Source organism: Neopelma chrysocephalum, unplaced genomic scaffold (genome assembly GCF_003984885.1).
Source record: "Neopelma chrysocephalum unplaced genomic scaffold, ASM398488v2 Primary Assembly neopelma1_65, whole genome shotgun sequence".
Classification (NCBI taxonomy): Eukaryota; Metazoa; Chordata; class Aves; order Passeriformes; family Pipridae; genus Neopelma; species Neopelma chrysocephalum.
Genome location: NW_020897722.1, coordinates 5356181 through 5368797, shown reverse-complemented (window position 1 = coordinate 5368797; position 12617 = coordinate 5356181). Strand labels below are relative to the sequence as shown.

Sequence of the window (12617 nt, the reverse complement as noted above, 5' to 3'; positions counted from 1 at the left end):
TCCTACAGGTGCAGGGTATTCCAAATAAAGGGATATTTGTTTGTAGCATGGGTATCTGACCCATAAGGAGTGTCCTATAAAAATTTACCAGCAAGGGTGAGTGCGTATTTCCACTGCTGAAACAACAGACCCACAGCCTGGTAAAGTGTTTTTCTGTAGAAACTCAACATCTGTTTGGGTTAAGAGGGCAGGGTTGGAAATGTTGATGAGGACCTGTCTTGACCTAGGGAAGGGGAAGAGGGCCCCTCCTCCAGGAGCTGACAAATCTGAGCTCCTCCAGCAGAGCCATGTGCAGGAGCGGGGCCGTGCTGGGTAAGCTGTGCGTGGAAGGTGGTCACGCTTGGTTTCCTCTGCAATGCTGTTATCCTGAATAAACATTAGATTGGTTTTGGAGTACTGCCCAGATAATCATTAACCTTCTCCTGGCCCATGACAAGAAGCCAGCCTGCAGCACTGAGCTAAAATTAGGCTTGTAGGGCACTGGGGCTTGCCAGATATTGCTATATTAGGGCAGAAACCCCCTTCAGAAAGTGGACAGTCAGAGGGTCCAGCCTTAAGCTGGGCTCCTCAACTCCAAAGGACAAGAGCTAGATCATTACAACCACAAGATAACTTAGGTTGGAAGTCTCCAACCAGAGAAGGAGGACCAGCTTCGAAGGTGGGCAAGTGAGTGAGAGGTCAGCAGAGGTATTTGCCTACAGCACAGCCATAGCAATTCCTGTGGGCAGGACACGCGCTGATGAAAAGGTGAATTTTGCTCTGCCTACCCAGGGATCACAGATCATTACCATGAAGTCCTACACAAGATGTATATTTTCTTGTCCATCTGCCAACACTCAGCAGTACAGTCCACCAAAACTGTGACTGATGTAGGCACTGGCCAGAGACCCACTGTTGCTTCAAATCCCTTCACAGGGGAAGAGAAGGACAGAGAGGGAAGTGTTCTTTTGCATATACAACTGTAAGAAATCAGAGCAAACAAGACACTTGCACCTCTGAAAATAATTTCTAACAAAGCTCACCATTTCACAGATCCACCATCAGATACCATCCTGTGTAAAAGTTGCTTTTCCTGTCAGGAATGCAAAGGCCTCCTGCAAAAATGAATTAATGAATGAAAGCAGTAAAACAGCTGCAAAGATCTCTTCCAAACAGTTTCAAAGGTCTGAGTGAGGATGACAGTGCAGCAGAGACAGGGCACAGTTCAGATTGCCGGTGCCAAGGAACACCATTGTGGGGTTGGCTCCCTCCATTGCACTGGTGCTGGAAAAACAGGCTTTGATCTTCAGCACTACTTACAGGGGAAAACGGGAGTCCTGCTTCCACAGCAGACCTCTGCTTTTCACCAGCTTAACATCAGCATAACCATCCCATAATGGAGCTGTGATTCAGACCGATTACTTCTAAGGAAAAATTCCATCAAGCAAGTATTAGAGAGGCTTTCTGCCATGGAAACACACCTTTCTTATTGCTAATGTTGTACCTGATCTTACTCTTACTTCTCTTCACCCCCTAAAATCTTTTTTCCTCTTCACCTTCCTCTAACTCTGCCCCTCTCATCACACTCCTCAGCTCTTTGAGGGCTCAGCTGCACTGTCACTGCCTGGAGCTGACATTTCATATCTGCCCGTGCTGATATTTCAGAAGGCTGGGATAATGCACAGGTAACCCAGCTGGGCTTAAGAGGCTGTTCACCATGAAGAACATTTATACATTTACTTAAACTCAGCAGAGGATTCTGCTCAGTGGGCCACAGCAGCGTGGGATAGGGTTGTCATCTCAACAGAGCCTGGAAAATAAGCAGCATGAGATGGATGTCAATGACTTCAGACTGCAACTGACTGAAAAGCAGAAGAATTGTATTTTCTGAAATCCCAAGAGCTAACCTGTCTTAAAAATATTGTCATTTTAACACAGAATTTATCTTGCTGTAAAACAAAAGGTTCTTAAAAATGTTTGATCAAACAGGTCTGTTCTGGCCATTCCCAGGTTGCAGCTCTGGCCTCAGCCTGCCTGGTAGAGGCACGACGGCTTAGAACTAGAGCTCCTCTCAGACATTACAGCACTCAAGTTTACTGTTAAAGTAAATTGGCCTGAATATCAACTTCAAATAAAGATCACAGCTTTTCCACCCAGGGTTTAATTTTGCAGAAAGTGTGTTTTACACCAGAATAACTTTTTACTTGATAGGAACAACTCAACTCTCTGGTTCCCAGCACCATAGAGAGCCCATGAGTGTTTATGTACTGGTACTACTAATGTCCCTATATAGAGACCAAGCATGTAATTTCTCTTTGTTTCTCCCAGTGTCTCCCAGAAAAGTTATCTCTTCACCATCCCTCCCATTTGGATATTTGTCATACAGTCTATGACCTCCTGCAGTCTCAGTAAAAGCTATCCTGTATGTGGTGCTGGGCACTTGTCTCTCAGCCCCCCCTTTACCTCTCTGCTTTATTCCTTCTTCATCTCTCTTCAAACCTCAGTGGAAAATATATCTCTTCTCCCTTGCCTGTTTTTCTTAAATAATAAATAATAGCAGGAGAGAGAGTAGAATTGACTGGAGAACTCTATTATCTAACACATTTGGGAATAAGGTTGGGATGCACAAAATGCTGCCTAAACCCTGTCAGCGGAGGCAATATTAGTACCAGGAGCTCTGGATATAAAATGAACTTGAATTTTACAGGTCTGAGCTTCTTTATTATTCAGAGTGGTTGTGATTCTGACCAACAGCACCTGGCAGGAGGTGATGGATTAAACACCAGGAATATGACTGAGGAGAAAAACCTGCCTGGATGCCTCCTTTCCCCACCTGGCTGGTACAGGATGGACATTAGCCATTTAGGGGTGATTTCATCACTAATAAATGTTTTATCTGCCATCTTGGAGCTGCCTCCTCACATTATCTTATGCATAATGAAGAGCCAAGGTTCATTTTAATATTCGGTGTCTGTTAGCCGAATTTTCCCTCTGCACTTCTTTGGGAGGCTGAATATTTATCATTTGTGACGTACCACTCCCGTTTTCCTATGGCTCTCATTGCAGTGAGGATCCTTCATTTTTTTTGACAAAACAGCCCAAGTGGCTGTGACAGGGTCTAAGAGAAGCTGGAGATGGAGCAGCTAGGGAGAAGAAAGTTATGGAGGTGCAGGAATGCCAAGGAGAGGAGCACTGGTGAGTGTATGTGTGTATACGCACGCACACACGCACACGCATGTTAATCTGGCTCCTTGCCTTCCCTCAGTAAATGTAATCCACAGTTTGAAATAACTCATTCAGTAGAATAACAAAATTAGGAACTGAGTGCCAGCTCACTCTTCCTCTCCCTCCCCAGCCCCCACAGCTGCTTTGTTTGCTTCCTTGCAGCTGCTGCTCTGGTTTAATTTTCCAAGATGCCATTAGTCGGGAAATGGAAGCAAAAAGTTCCCAGCCAGCCTGCACTGGCTTTTAGAGCTCCAGCTTTGCCTTTTCCTTTCCACCTCCCTTCCACCACCCTTGTGGGTTTTCAGCCAGGACGAGAATGCTGCTGCTCATCCAGTGCAGGCTGCAGACTTGTAGGCATCACAAAATCCCTACAGTCCCTCTTTGCCACTGGGTTGTTGACAGGGACCAGGACTGGAGAAGCAGGAATGGGTAGGAGGAGAGTATATCGCAGTCAGGGCTGAGGATTAGCGTGGAGAAACATGGATCTGGGCTCCAACAGGGATACTGGATTTCAGAAGCAACGTGCAGGAGCAACAAGGAGTGAGGGAGTTGTCATTGCCCCTTTGCTGGCCTCTGTCAGCCCAACATCTGCTCAGCTGGTCAAGCCACTCTGCCTTCCGAGAGCAGAAGGAAAGGGAAATACAACCAAGTCTTCAAGGCACAGGTAAATGTGCAGGAATGTGGGTACCATGGCCTCACCACAGATGTGGCCTGTTGTCATTGTAATTGTGGTCCCACAGTTCAAGATATCTCTGATTGAGATTAAATCCATCATTTCAAATAATTGTTATTCCACACTGTCTTAATTCCTCCCTTTTGCTTCTTTCTCAAATAGTGAAGGAGACCCCCAAATCTCCACTTTCCTTGTTGTTTTTCATGTGAGAGTTAGTTGTAGGTGACTTGTTCTCAGGTTTTCCTAGGCAGCATTGTGGAGAGTGAGAGGACTGGGAAAAGTGATATACATTTGGGTTACCAGGAGAATAAACCCAGGACAGCTGGGCAAAGACAAATAAGGCAGGTAGACAGGTTAAACAACTGGATTTTCTTACTGATTTTTATCCAGTCTGTTGGGAAGAGGTACGGGGGTCTCTCCCCTGCTCTCCAGAGCCATGTCCCAGATACAGGAGGTCAGGGAGAGCAAAGGCTCCTCAGCCAGCCAGCTGCCCTGTTTTAACCTGCAAGAATCAGGCCTGGGATTTCAGGAGCAGAAACAAACAGGAAAGAGAGATTAGCGGTGAGGTAAAAGGTAGAAAAGGGAAGAAGGAGACACCTCCTGGATGCCTGTTGTCTGCTGTTACAGGGAGATGAGTCGGGAACCACGGCCAGTTGCCCCTGCTCCCATCCTGCCTCACGGGACGCTCAGCGCTTGGCTGATGTTGCAGCACACACTCTCAGGAACACACCCACACACACCACGGTGCTGGGAAGAGGCTCTCAGAAGCCAACAAGATGAACAATTTTGTCTTCCGTGCAAAGCAACAAGACCCACTTCTCCACTCCCCAGTCATGTCCCGACAATCTAATAAAAAGGGAGATTAGCCCCTCTTTCCTCTCTCACATCTCCTTAATGCTATCATTTTATTCACACTTTGCAAAGCAAATAAACCAGCAAATTGCTTGCTTTAATGAGCTGAAATTAAACTCGGGCTGCTGATAAAATGCCTTTTCTCCTTTCTGTTGTCAGGAAGGACTCATCTGATACGCAACGTATGGGAAAGAAGAGAAAACACATATTAGGAGCCTTATTGAATGCGTTTGAGTCATTTACTGTTGCTCTTCTTCATTCCCAGCACCTACAATTAGATGGGGGAGACACATGGGTGCTATAGGGGAAGGCTATAGGGGATCAGCCTGGCAAGGTCTGTGGAGGGTCTGTTCTGTCTCTGCTCTTTGCTCACTGATGGTGCCGCTCCATTACCTAATGCCTTCCGACACAGGCTGCTGCCCTCAGCCTCCCCAAGGTGGAGTGACATGAACTTTCCTCTGCAAGGAAAAGGCTGGTTTGGCTCTGCAGAACATTCCCAAACACAAGTTTGCCCAGAGTAGATGGCTGGGTCACAATGGAAGCTAGAGGAGACAGAGTAAGTACTTGCTGAAGAGAATATGCCAAGATGCATCCATCCTTGCTGCCTATGCTGGCTTAGTTTGGCAGGGCTTCCCTTGCCTGCAGGAGGTCCCTGGAATCTACAAGCCCATGGAGGAGGACAGGGAGATGGGTGCACTCAGAGCAAGGAAAGCACCCTCTGTGCCACATCGAAGCAACAACTGGGGCAAGCCATTGCTTGTGGCTCTGCAGGCCAGCAATACCCTCCTCACACACCCTCAGGGGCCATGTGCATCCTCACAGGATGCAGGAGGAGCTCGAGACCAGGCTGGTCCCTGTGGCAGAGGAGAGCAGGCCCATCTAGAGGGAAAGTCTCCACCTGCAGCACAGTGCTTGTGCTGGGATTTTCATCCCAACAAGAGGAGCTCGGGGCACTTTGCCTCAGCCTCCCACCACTCTGTGAAATGCTATCATTATCTCATGGAACCAGAGAGGAGACTGGAGTGCAGAGAGGTTAATTGAGTTGTCTAACACCGGGAGGGATGTAGCAGCAGATGTGTTTCAGTCTGGCACTGCAGTCCGTGTCTTGCCGTCGGCTGGGGAGGTGGTGAGGGGGGACACTCACCTGTGGTCTCCCAGGGAGCCCTGAGAGCCTCCTTCTTCCCTTCCTCACTGGCTCCAAGGACTCAGCTGTGCCCAAATGGGCTTCCAGATACTGGTGAAGTGTCCCAGGGCAGTGACAGCACGTGGAGGACAAGGTGGCTGGAAAGTCTCATGTGCAGAGAGCTGACGTGAGAGAAGGTCTTGTTATTCATGTAATAGAAACCCAACTGTGCCACCAGGGAACAGACTCATTGTTCGCAATCCAGAAAGAACAAATAAACTGTTTTACTGCTTATTATTACTGGCCTGTTTACCAAGGTGTAAACTGAGTGGTGAACAGGGATCTCTGCAGTGAAACATGGTCAGCTTTGCTGCCTGGTATTGTGGCTGGAAAAGAACCTGGTTTCTTCTGGACATGGGCAAGAGTATGGCATCTGCCTCTAAATGCCTCTTGACAATCAGCCTCACAAGATTTTCAGGCATGCAGCACCAAGCACAGTCCCTTCGCTGCCTGTGCACTGGGAAATGGTCTGGAAAACTCTTTCTGGATTTATACCATTTTCCAGGTTCAACGAAAGACAATTTAGATGTAACGTGTATCCCTGTCTCCTTCACAACTTCCCAAGAAACCTCCAGTTCCGACCAGCTGTGTTTTCAAGGAGTGCTGGTGGTATCTTCCCTGGCTCCTATGGCCTGAGCTTGGACAAGGCAGATAACAAGAGCTCCTGTTCCCAACAAAATTTCAAAGAAGGATTTTTCTAGATGGGCCCCATTTGTGTGTAACTCCATCTCTGCCATAACACCACACTGCATCCATCCTACTAGCCCAGAGATCTGCTTGGCAGTAGAGATATCGACAGATGATATTTTCAATGTCTGTGGAAAAGCAAGACCCAGGAGATGCTGGCGCTCATGCAGTTCCCACTTCTCCACTTTTGTCTTCCTGTTTCCCTAAGAAATTATAAAAGGAAGTAGAAGTTGTGTCCATGGATGTTGATGTTTAGTCAAAAATGAAGGGAAAATAAAAAGGAAAATGTGAGCCAGGAATGAGAATTTTTCTGTGGGAAGTGAGGCTGCTGGCAGTCCCACAGATTGTGTCTAGTGAAGACTCTTCCTAGTCTTCAAACAGCTGTTTCTGGCTGAGGAGGGAAGGTCTTGTCCTATCCTCTGCAAATACACTTGTTATGCCACTGAATGCTTGAGGGTTTTCCACGTCTGCATCATTTCACCTGGGAGGAGGAAAGAGGTCTTGGAGAAAGGCAGCAAAGCCCCAACCAGGAGCAAGAACACTGGATAGTTCACAATCACAACAATGTGTTTTGCAAAGAGTGCCCTGAAACTACTGCTCAGGTTCCCAGAAGCAGGGCAAGCACTTGGTGCTGGGCTTTATCCCAGGTGCCACCCAGCAGTGCAGGCAGAGAGAGACAGTGTCCTCAACCAGCACCTCCTTCTGTGGGCACTGCTGCTGCACACACCAGCACGCGAGACAGTCAGGATTCCCCTCAGCAAAACGCTGCAGCATCAAATCTACATCAGAGCGAGTTGTCTAGACTTCATCTGCTCTCAGTGGAGAGGAACAGACACTTCTGGGGCATCACTCCTCTCCTTCTAAGGTAGACACCTAAATAGGTCAGACTAACAGTGCGCTGGATGTGTGTTGGTCTCTCAACTGCCTAAAATGTGATGCTGGACAGGGGCTCAGAGGATGACCTCAGTGGTCAGTGAGCTGCCAACTGCTGCCAAGTGCTGCCAGTGGTAGCCAAATAAACAAAAGGCTCCTTGAAAGATGGTAGCCAGAGTAAGAAGGCAGGTGCCTAACTTTAGGAGGGTAGTTGGATGCATCTCCAACACCTCTGAATGCTGTCTTTTCTTTGTGTTTAGTTTGTACTTGTGTTTTGTTTTGAGCAGGTGAGCCGAGGGACTGAGAAGGGGAAGCTAAACCCACAGAGGCACATGGAGATGGGGACCAGCACCGCTATGGGCAGCAAAAAGAAAACAAGGAGATGTACTATAAAAAGTGAGAGGAAGGCTTGTCTCTGAGCCACAGGGACTCCTCCGCACAGGCGCTTAACTTCATGACTCCCTCCTCGAGATGCCAGAGACCTGGTGATGTGGGACCAGCCTCAGCCACCCAGGCCTTGGTAGCAGCCCCTGGCTGGTGGCTGCCGAGTACCGTGGGCACCGAGGTCCTCTTTCTCCACAGACGCGTCCCTCCCGTCTCCAAGCCATGAGGAGAAGGGAGAGGCAAGCAAAGCTGCCGAAGAAGCACTAGCCCACGTCTTCCCAGCCCCTGTCCTGTTCCCCGCTTCCAACAGACCAAGAGCCCCCTCTCCGTGCTGCCCTTCCAGATGGCAGGTCGCCGGTGGGCCGCGACGTCAGCCCTCTGCATGTACGTGGCGGCCGTCTCTCTCCTACATGCCGGCGGGGTGCGGGCAGACTGCTGGCTCATCGAGGGGGACAAGGGCTTTGTCTGGTTGGCCATCTGCAGCCAGAACCAGCCCCCCTACGAGTCCATCCCCCAGCAAATCAACAGCACCATCGTGGACTTGCGGCTAAACGACAACAAGATCAAGAGCGTGCAGTACGCCTCGCTCAGCCGCTTCGGCAACCTGACATACCTCAACCTGACGAAGAACGAGATCTCCTACATCGAGGACGGTGCCTTTTCAGGACAGTTCAACCTCCAGGTGCTGCAGCTGGGTTACAACCGACTGAGGAACCTCACCGAGGGCATCCTCCGGGGCCTGGGGAAGCTGGAGTACCTCTATCTCCAGGCCAACCTCATCGAGACCGTCACCCCCAATGCCTTCTGGGAGTGCCCCAACATAGTGAACATTGACCTGTCCATGAACAGGATCCAGAGACTTGACAGCAACACTTTTCGGGGCCTAAACAAGCTCTCTGTCTGTGAACTCTACAGTAACCCCTTCTACTGCTCCTGTGAGCTCCTCGGCTTCCTGCAATGGCTGGAGGCTTTCACCAACATGACACGCACCTATGACCGGATGCAGTGCGACTCCCCACCTGACTACATGGGCTACTACTTGTTAGGCCAAGGCCGGACTGGCTACCGCAATGCTCTGAGCATGCTCTCGTCCCTTTGCACTGGTGGCTCCTACACTGTGATCCCTCGTTTTATCCCTCCCAGGTACCAGGTGACCACGGTGCCCTCCGAAAGCCCCTGCTCTGAGGAGGAGTGCTCCTCTGGCGACGGCACGACACCGCAGTTCTCCCTCTTCACGCCCATCGGTGAAACAGAGGTGCGCCCCAATATCCAGGTAAAGCACCTCAACCACAACTCGGCCGTCCTCACCGTGCAGATCCCCTACCCCTTCAGCAAGATGTACATCCTCTCCCAGTTTGAAAACGGCTTCTCCTCCATGATCACCAAGCTCAGGAAGAAGGAGGAGAACATCACCGTGAGCAACCTAGTAGCACAAAGAGATTACACCTACTGTGTAGTCTCTGTCCACCAATACTCCAAGTACAACCACACCTGCGTCACCATCACACCCACCAGACCCAACCGCAAGGAGCCGGTGCCCACCCCTTCCACTGCCACCCATTACATCATGACAATCCTGGGCTGTCTCTTCGGCATGGTGATTGTCCTGGGCGTTGTGTATTACTGTCTCCGGAAGAGGCGCCAGCAGGAGGAGAAGCACAAAAAGGCTGCCGGCAGCATGAAGAAGACCATCATTGAGCTGAAATATGGGCCAGAAATGGAGACCACCAGCATCACCCAGCTGTCCCAGGGACAGATCCTGGGCGGGGAGACGGTGACCCGCATCCCCTACCTACCTTCTGCTGGCGAGGTCGAGCAGTACAAGCTGATTGACAGCAGCGAGACCCCCAAGGCCACCAAGGGCAACTACATGGAAGTGAGGACGGGTGAGCAGCCCGAGAGGCGAGACTGTGAGCTGTCCCTGCCGCCAGACTCCCAGGGCTCTGTGGCTGAGATCTCCACCATTGCCAAGGAGGTGGACAAGGTAAACCAGATCATCAACAACTGCATCGATGCCTTGAAATCTGAGTCCACCTCCTTCCAAGGGGTGAAATCAGGGGCAGTCTCCACGGTGGAGCCTCAGCTGGTGCTCTTGTCAGAGCAGATCCCCAGCAAACATGGATTCCTTTCCCCCATCTACAAGGAAAGCTACAACCACCCTCTCCAGCGGCACCACAGCATGGAGGCGGCCCCCAAACGCTCCAGCACCTCTTCCAGTGGCTCCATACGGAGCCCCAGGTCCTACCGCTCCGAGGGATCGGGCCACAAATCAGAAGCCAAATACATCGAGAAGACATCCCCCACCACCGACACCATCCTCACTGTGACACCGGCCGCGGCCATCCTGAGGGCAGAGGCGGAGAAGATCCGCCAGTACAGCGAACACCGGCACTCGTACCCCAGCTCGCACCAAGGGGAGCAGCACGACAGCATGGGGGGGAGAAAGCCCTCCATCCTGGAGCCTCTGACCCGCCCTCGCCCCAGAGACCTGGCCTATTCCCAGCTCTCGCCTCAGTACCACAACCTGAGCTACACCTCCAGCCCAGAGTACACCTGCAAACCATCGCACAGCATCTGGGAGCGCTTCAAACTCAACCGCAAGCGGCACAAAGACGAGGAGGAATATATGGCAGCCGGCCATGCCCTACGCAAAAAGGTCCAGTTTGCCAAAGACGAGGATCTCCACGACATCTTAGACTACTGGAAGGGCGTCTCTGCCCAGCAAAAGTCCTGAGTCCTCACATAGCTCGTGACTTAACACACTAACTGGACCAAAAGAAATCCGCAGCAGCTATTTTTATTCAGACTGTCTTTGAAACAAAATAAAATTAAAAAAAAAAAGAATAAATAAAAATAAAAGAGAGAACAAATTATAAAAAATCTATAAATATTCTATATAATATATAAAGTGAGATATTAAAATGTCCTCACGTTGGTGAGACGCACCAAATTTGAACACGAACTTTGCAGAACAAACAAACTATGGAGTGAAAGAAAAAAAAGTTTTGTTTCATTTTGATTTTTTAAAAAAAATGAGAAAAAAAGAAAAAATTGAATATAAAACAAAAATGAAAGAGCAGGCAGAGAGCTGAGGTCTGGCGTTTCCCAATATTGCATTGCATGAGTCCCTATTCCGTGATTTTGTGGATTCTTTGTGAACAGTTTGTGTTCTTCCTTTCCTTCCAAAATCAACAGTGACAAAAACAGCAACAAAAACCAAAAAGAGACCAGAAGGAGCTCCATCTTTTGGGCTGTTTTTGCAAACGGAGTCTTCCAGTTTAGACTTTTACCCGGTTGAAGGCCCGTTCACATTTTCACTCATTGAAAGGTTTTACCACACATTGCATTGTAAACCGAAGTCGTTAATTGTACAGAGAAAATTTCTATATTTGCAATGTTTGCTGTATAATGAGAAAGAGAGAGGAGAAAAAAAACAATACTACATCTACTAAAAATATATATATATATCTATATTCACCTGTTTGTACCAGGTTTTAATCATGATTTTAGAGAAAGAGATGGAGTTTTGTTTGAAGGACTTTTTTGTTGGTTGGTTGGTTGATGGGATATTTTTTGGAGTGGAGGGGTGAGTGTTTGGATTTCTAAGTGTTTGGTTTTGATTTCTTCCTCCAATCATCTGTGTCCGAGTCCTTCTCACTTCCAAGTACATTCAAGAAAAGAGGCATGCACCCATAAAAGCAGAATCCCTCACCTTATTCTGGGTGGGAGACTATCACCACCAGGAACTTGGAAGGGAATGAGAAGTGAAGGGCTTTTCGTTGAGCAGGTGGAGTTGCTCCTGCAAATTAAAAGGTATTGATCTCTCCCCTTAAATGGATGTATCCGGGCAGTGGTGGCCCTTGGGATCAGCCACTGAGTGGGGGTTATCCCCTCACTTTCAAGATAGGGAGGTGACAATGAATTAGAGGAGAAAGCCTCCTGCTGCGCTCAGCAGAAGGACATTATTGAGGGGTGATTTTACTGAGAGAGAAAACACTGAGCGTTTACAGCTTGCCCATATTGAAACACCCCTGACCAGCCCTTGGGATTCTGAGACTGAAAGGTTCTGTGTCTGTCTCGGGTCCACCCAAGCACATGCCCCTCAACCATTTCTCTCCAATGCTGGTCCAAGATTCCACAGCTTTTTGCCCCGTCTCTAAAATACTCACAAATGATGCCCCGCTTATGGAGTGAGGAGGAGAAGGCACTCCAAGGCCCCATGTTGAGGCCATGAAGGCACTCCCAGGCCACTCTAGTGGCCAAAGGATGCAGTTTTGCCCTGATCAGCTCCAGCTGAGTCACAGGTCCCTATTTCTCACCCGCCCCACAACCGACACAAAGTGGGGGCTTCACAAGGGTCCGGGAACTGCTCTGCTCCCAGGCGAGTGTGTGGGAGCACAGTGAGCCAGCACAGTGAGGTGATAAGCTCCCCAAATGCTGCCCTGTGAGGCCTTTCTGCTTGCCAGAGTTTTTCCCTTGCATCCTGCTCACAAGTCTCTTTGGATGGACATCCTGAGTCCTGACAGCTGAGCACTAGGGCCCAGGAGCAAACCATATCCCATCCTGTTATTTCAATATTTCAAAGCGATTTTGACAGGTATTCTTGCAAAAGGTTATGTTTGTTCAGAAAGGAGCTGAGCCAGGAAGACACAGAGCAGGCTGGGAAGTGCATGAGTTCATTCCCCATGGTTATTTGTGTAGACAACAAACCATTAGCAGGATTTCATAATAAAAGGCAGGCAATTTCCCCTGGAACGGATT

General features: G+C 49.2%; 1 protein-coding gene across 2 annotated transcripts in view; it reads left to right on the top strand.

The window, feature by feature from the left end:
• Positions 1-11333, top strand: part of ELFN1 (extracellular leucine rich repeat and fibronectin type III domain containing 1) — a 105371-nt gene extending 94038 nt beyond the window's left edge. For both annotated transcript variants that reach the window (XM_027683661.1, XM_027683660.1), the window contains exon 4: positions 7760-11333. In XM_027683661.1, coding sequence (XP_027539462.1) covers positions 8200-10590 — 2391 coding nt within the window. In that variant the 5' untranslated portion in view covers positions 7760-8199 and the 3' untranslated portion in view covers positions 10591-11333. The remainder of the gene's footprint in view (positions 1-7759) is intronic.
• The last annotated feature ends 1284 nt before the right edge of the window (positions 11334-12617 follow it).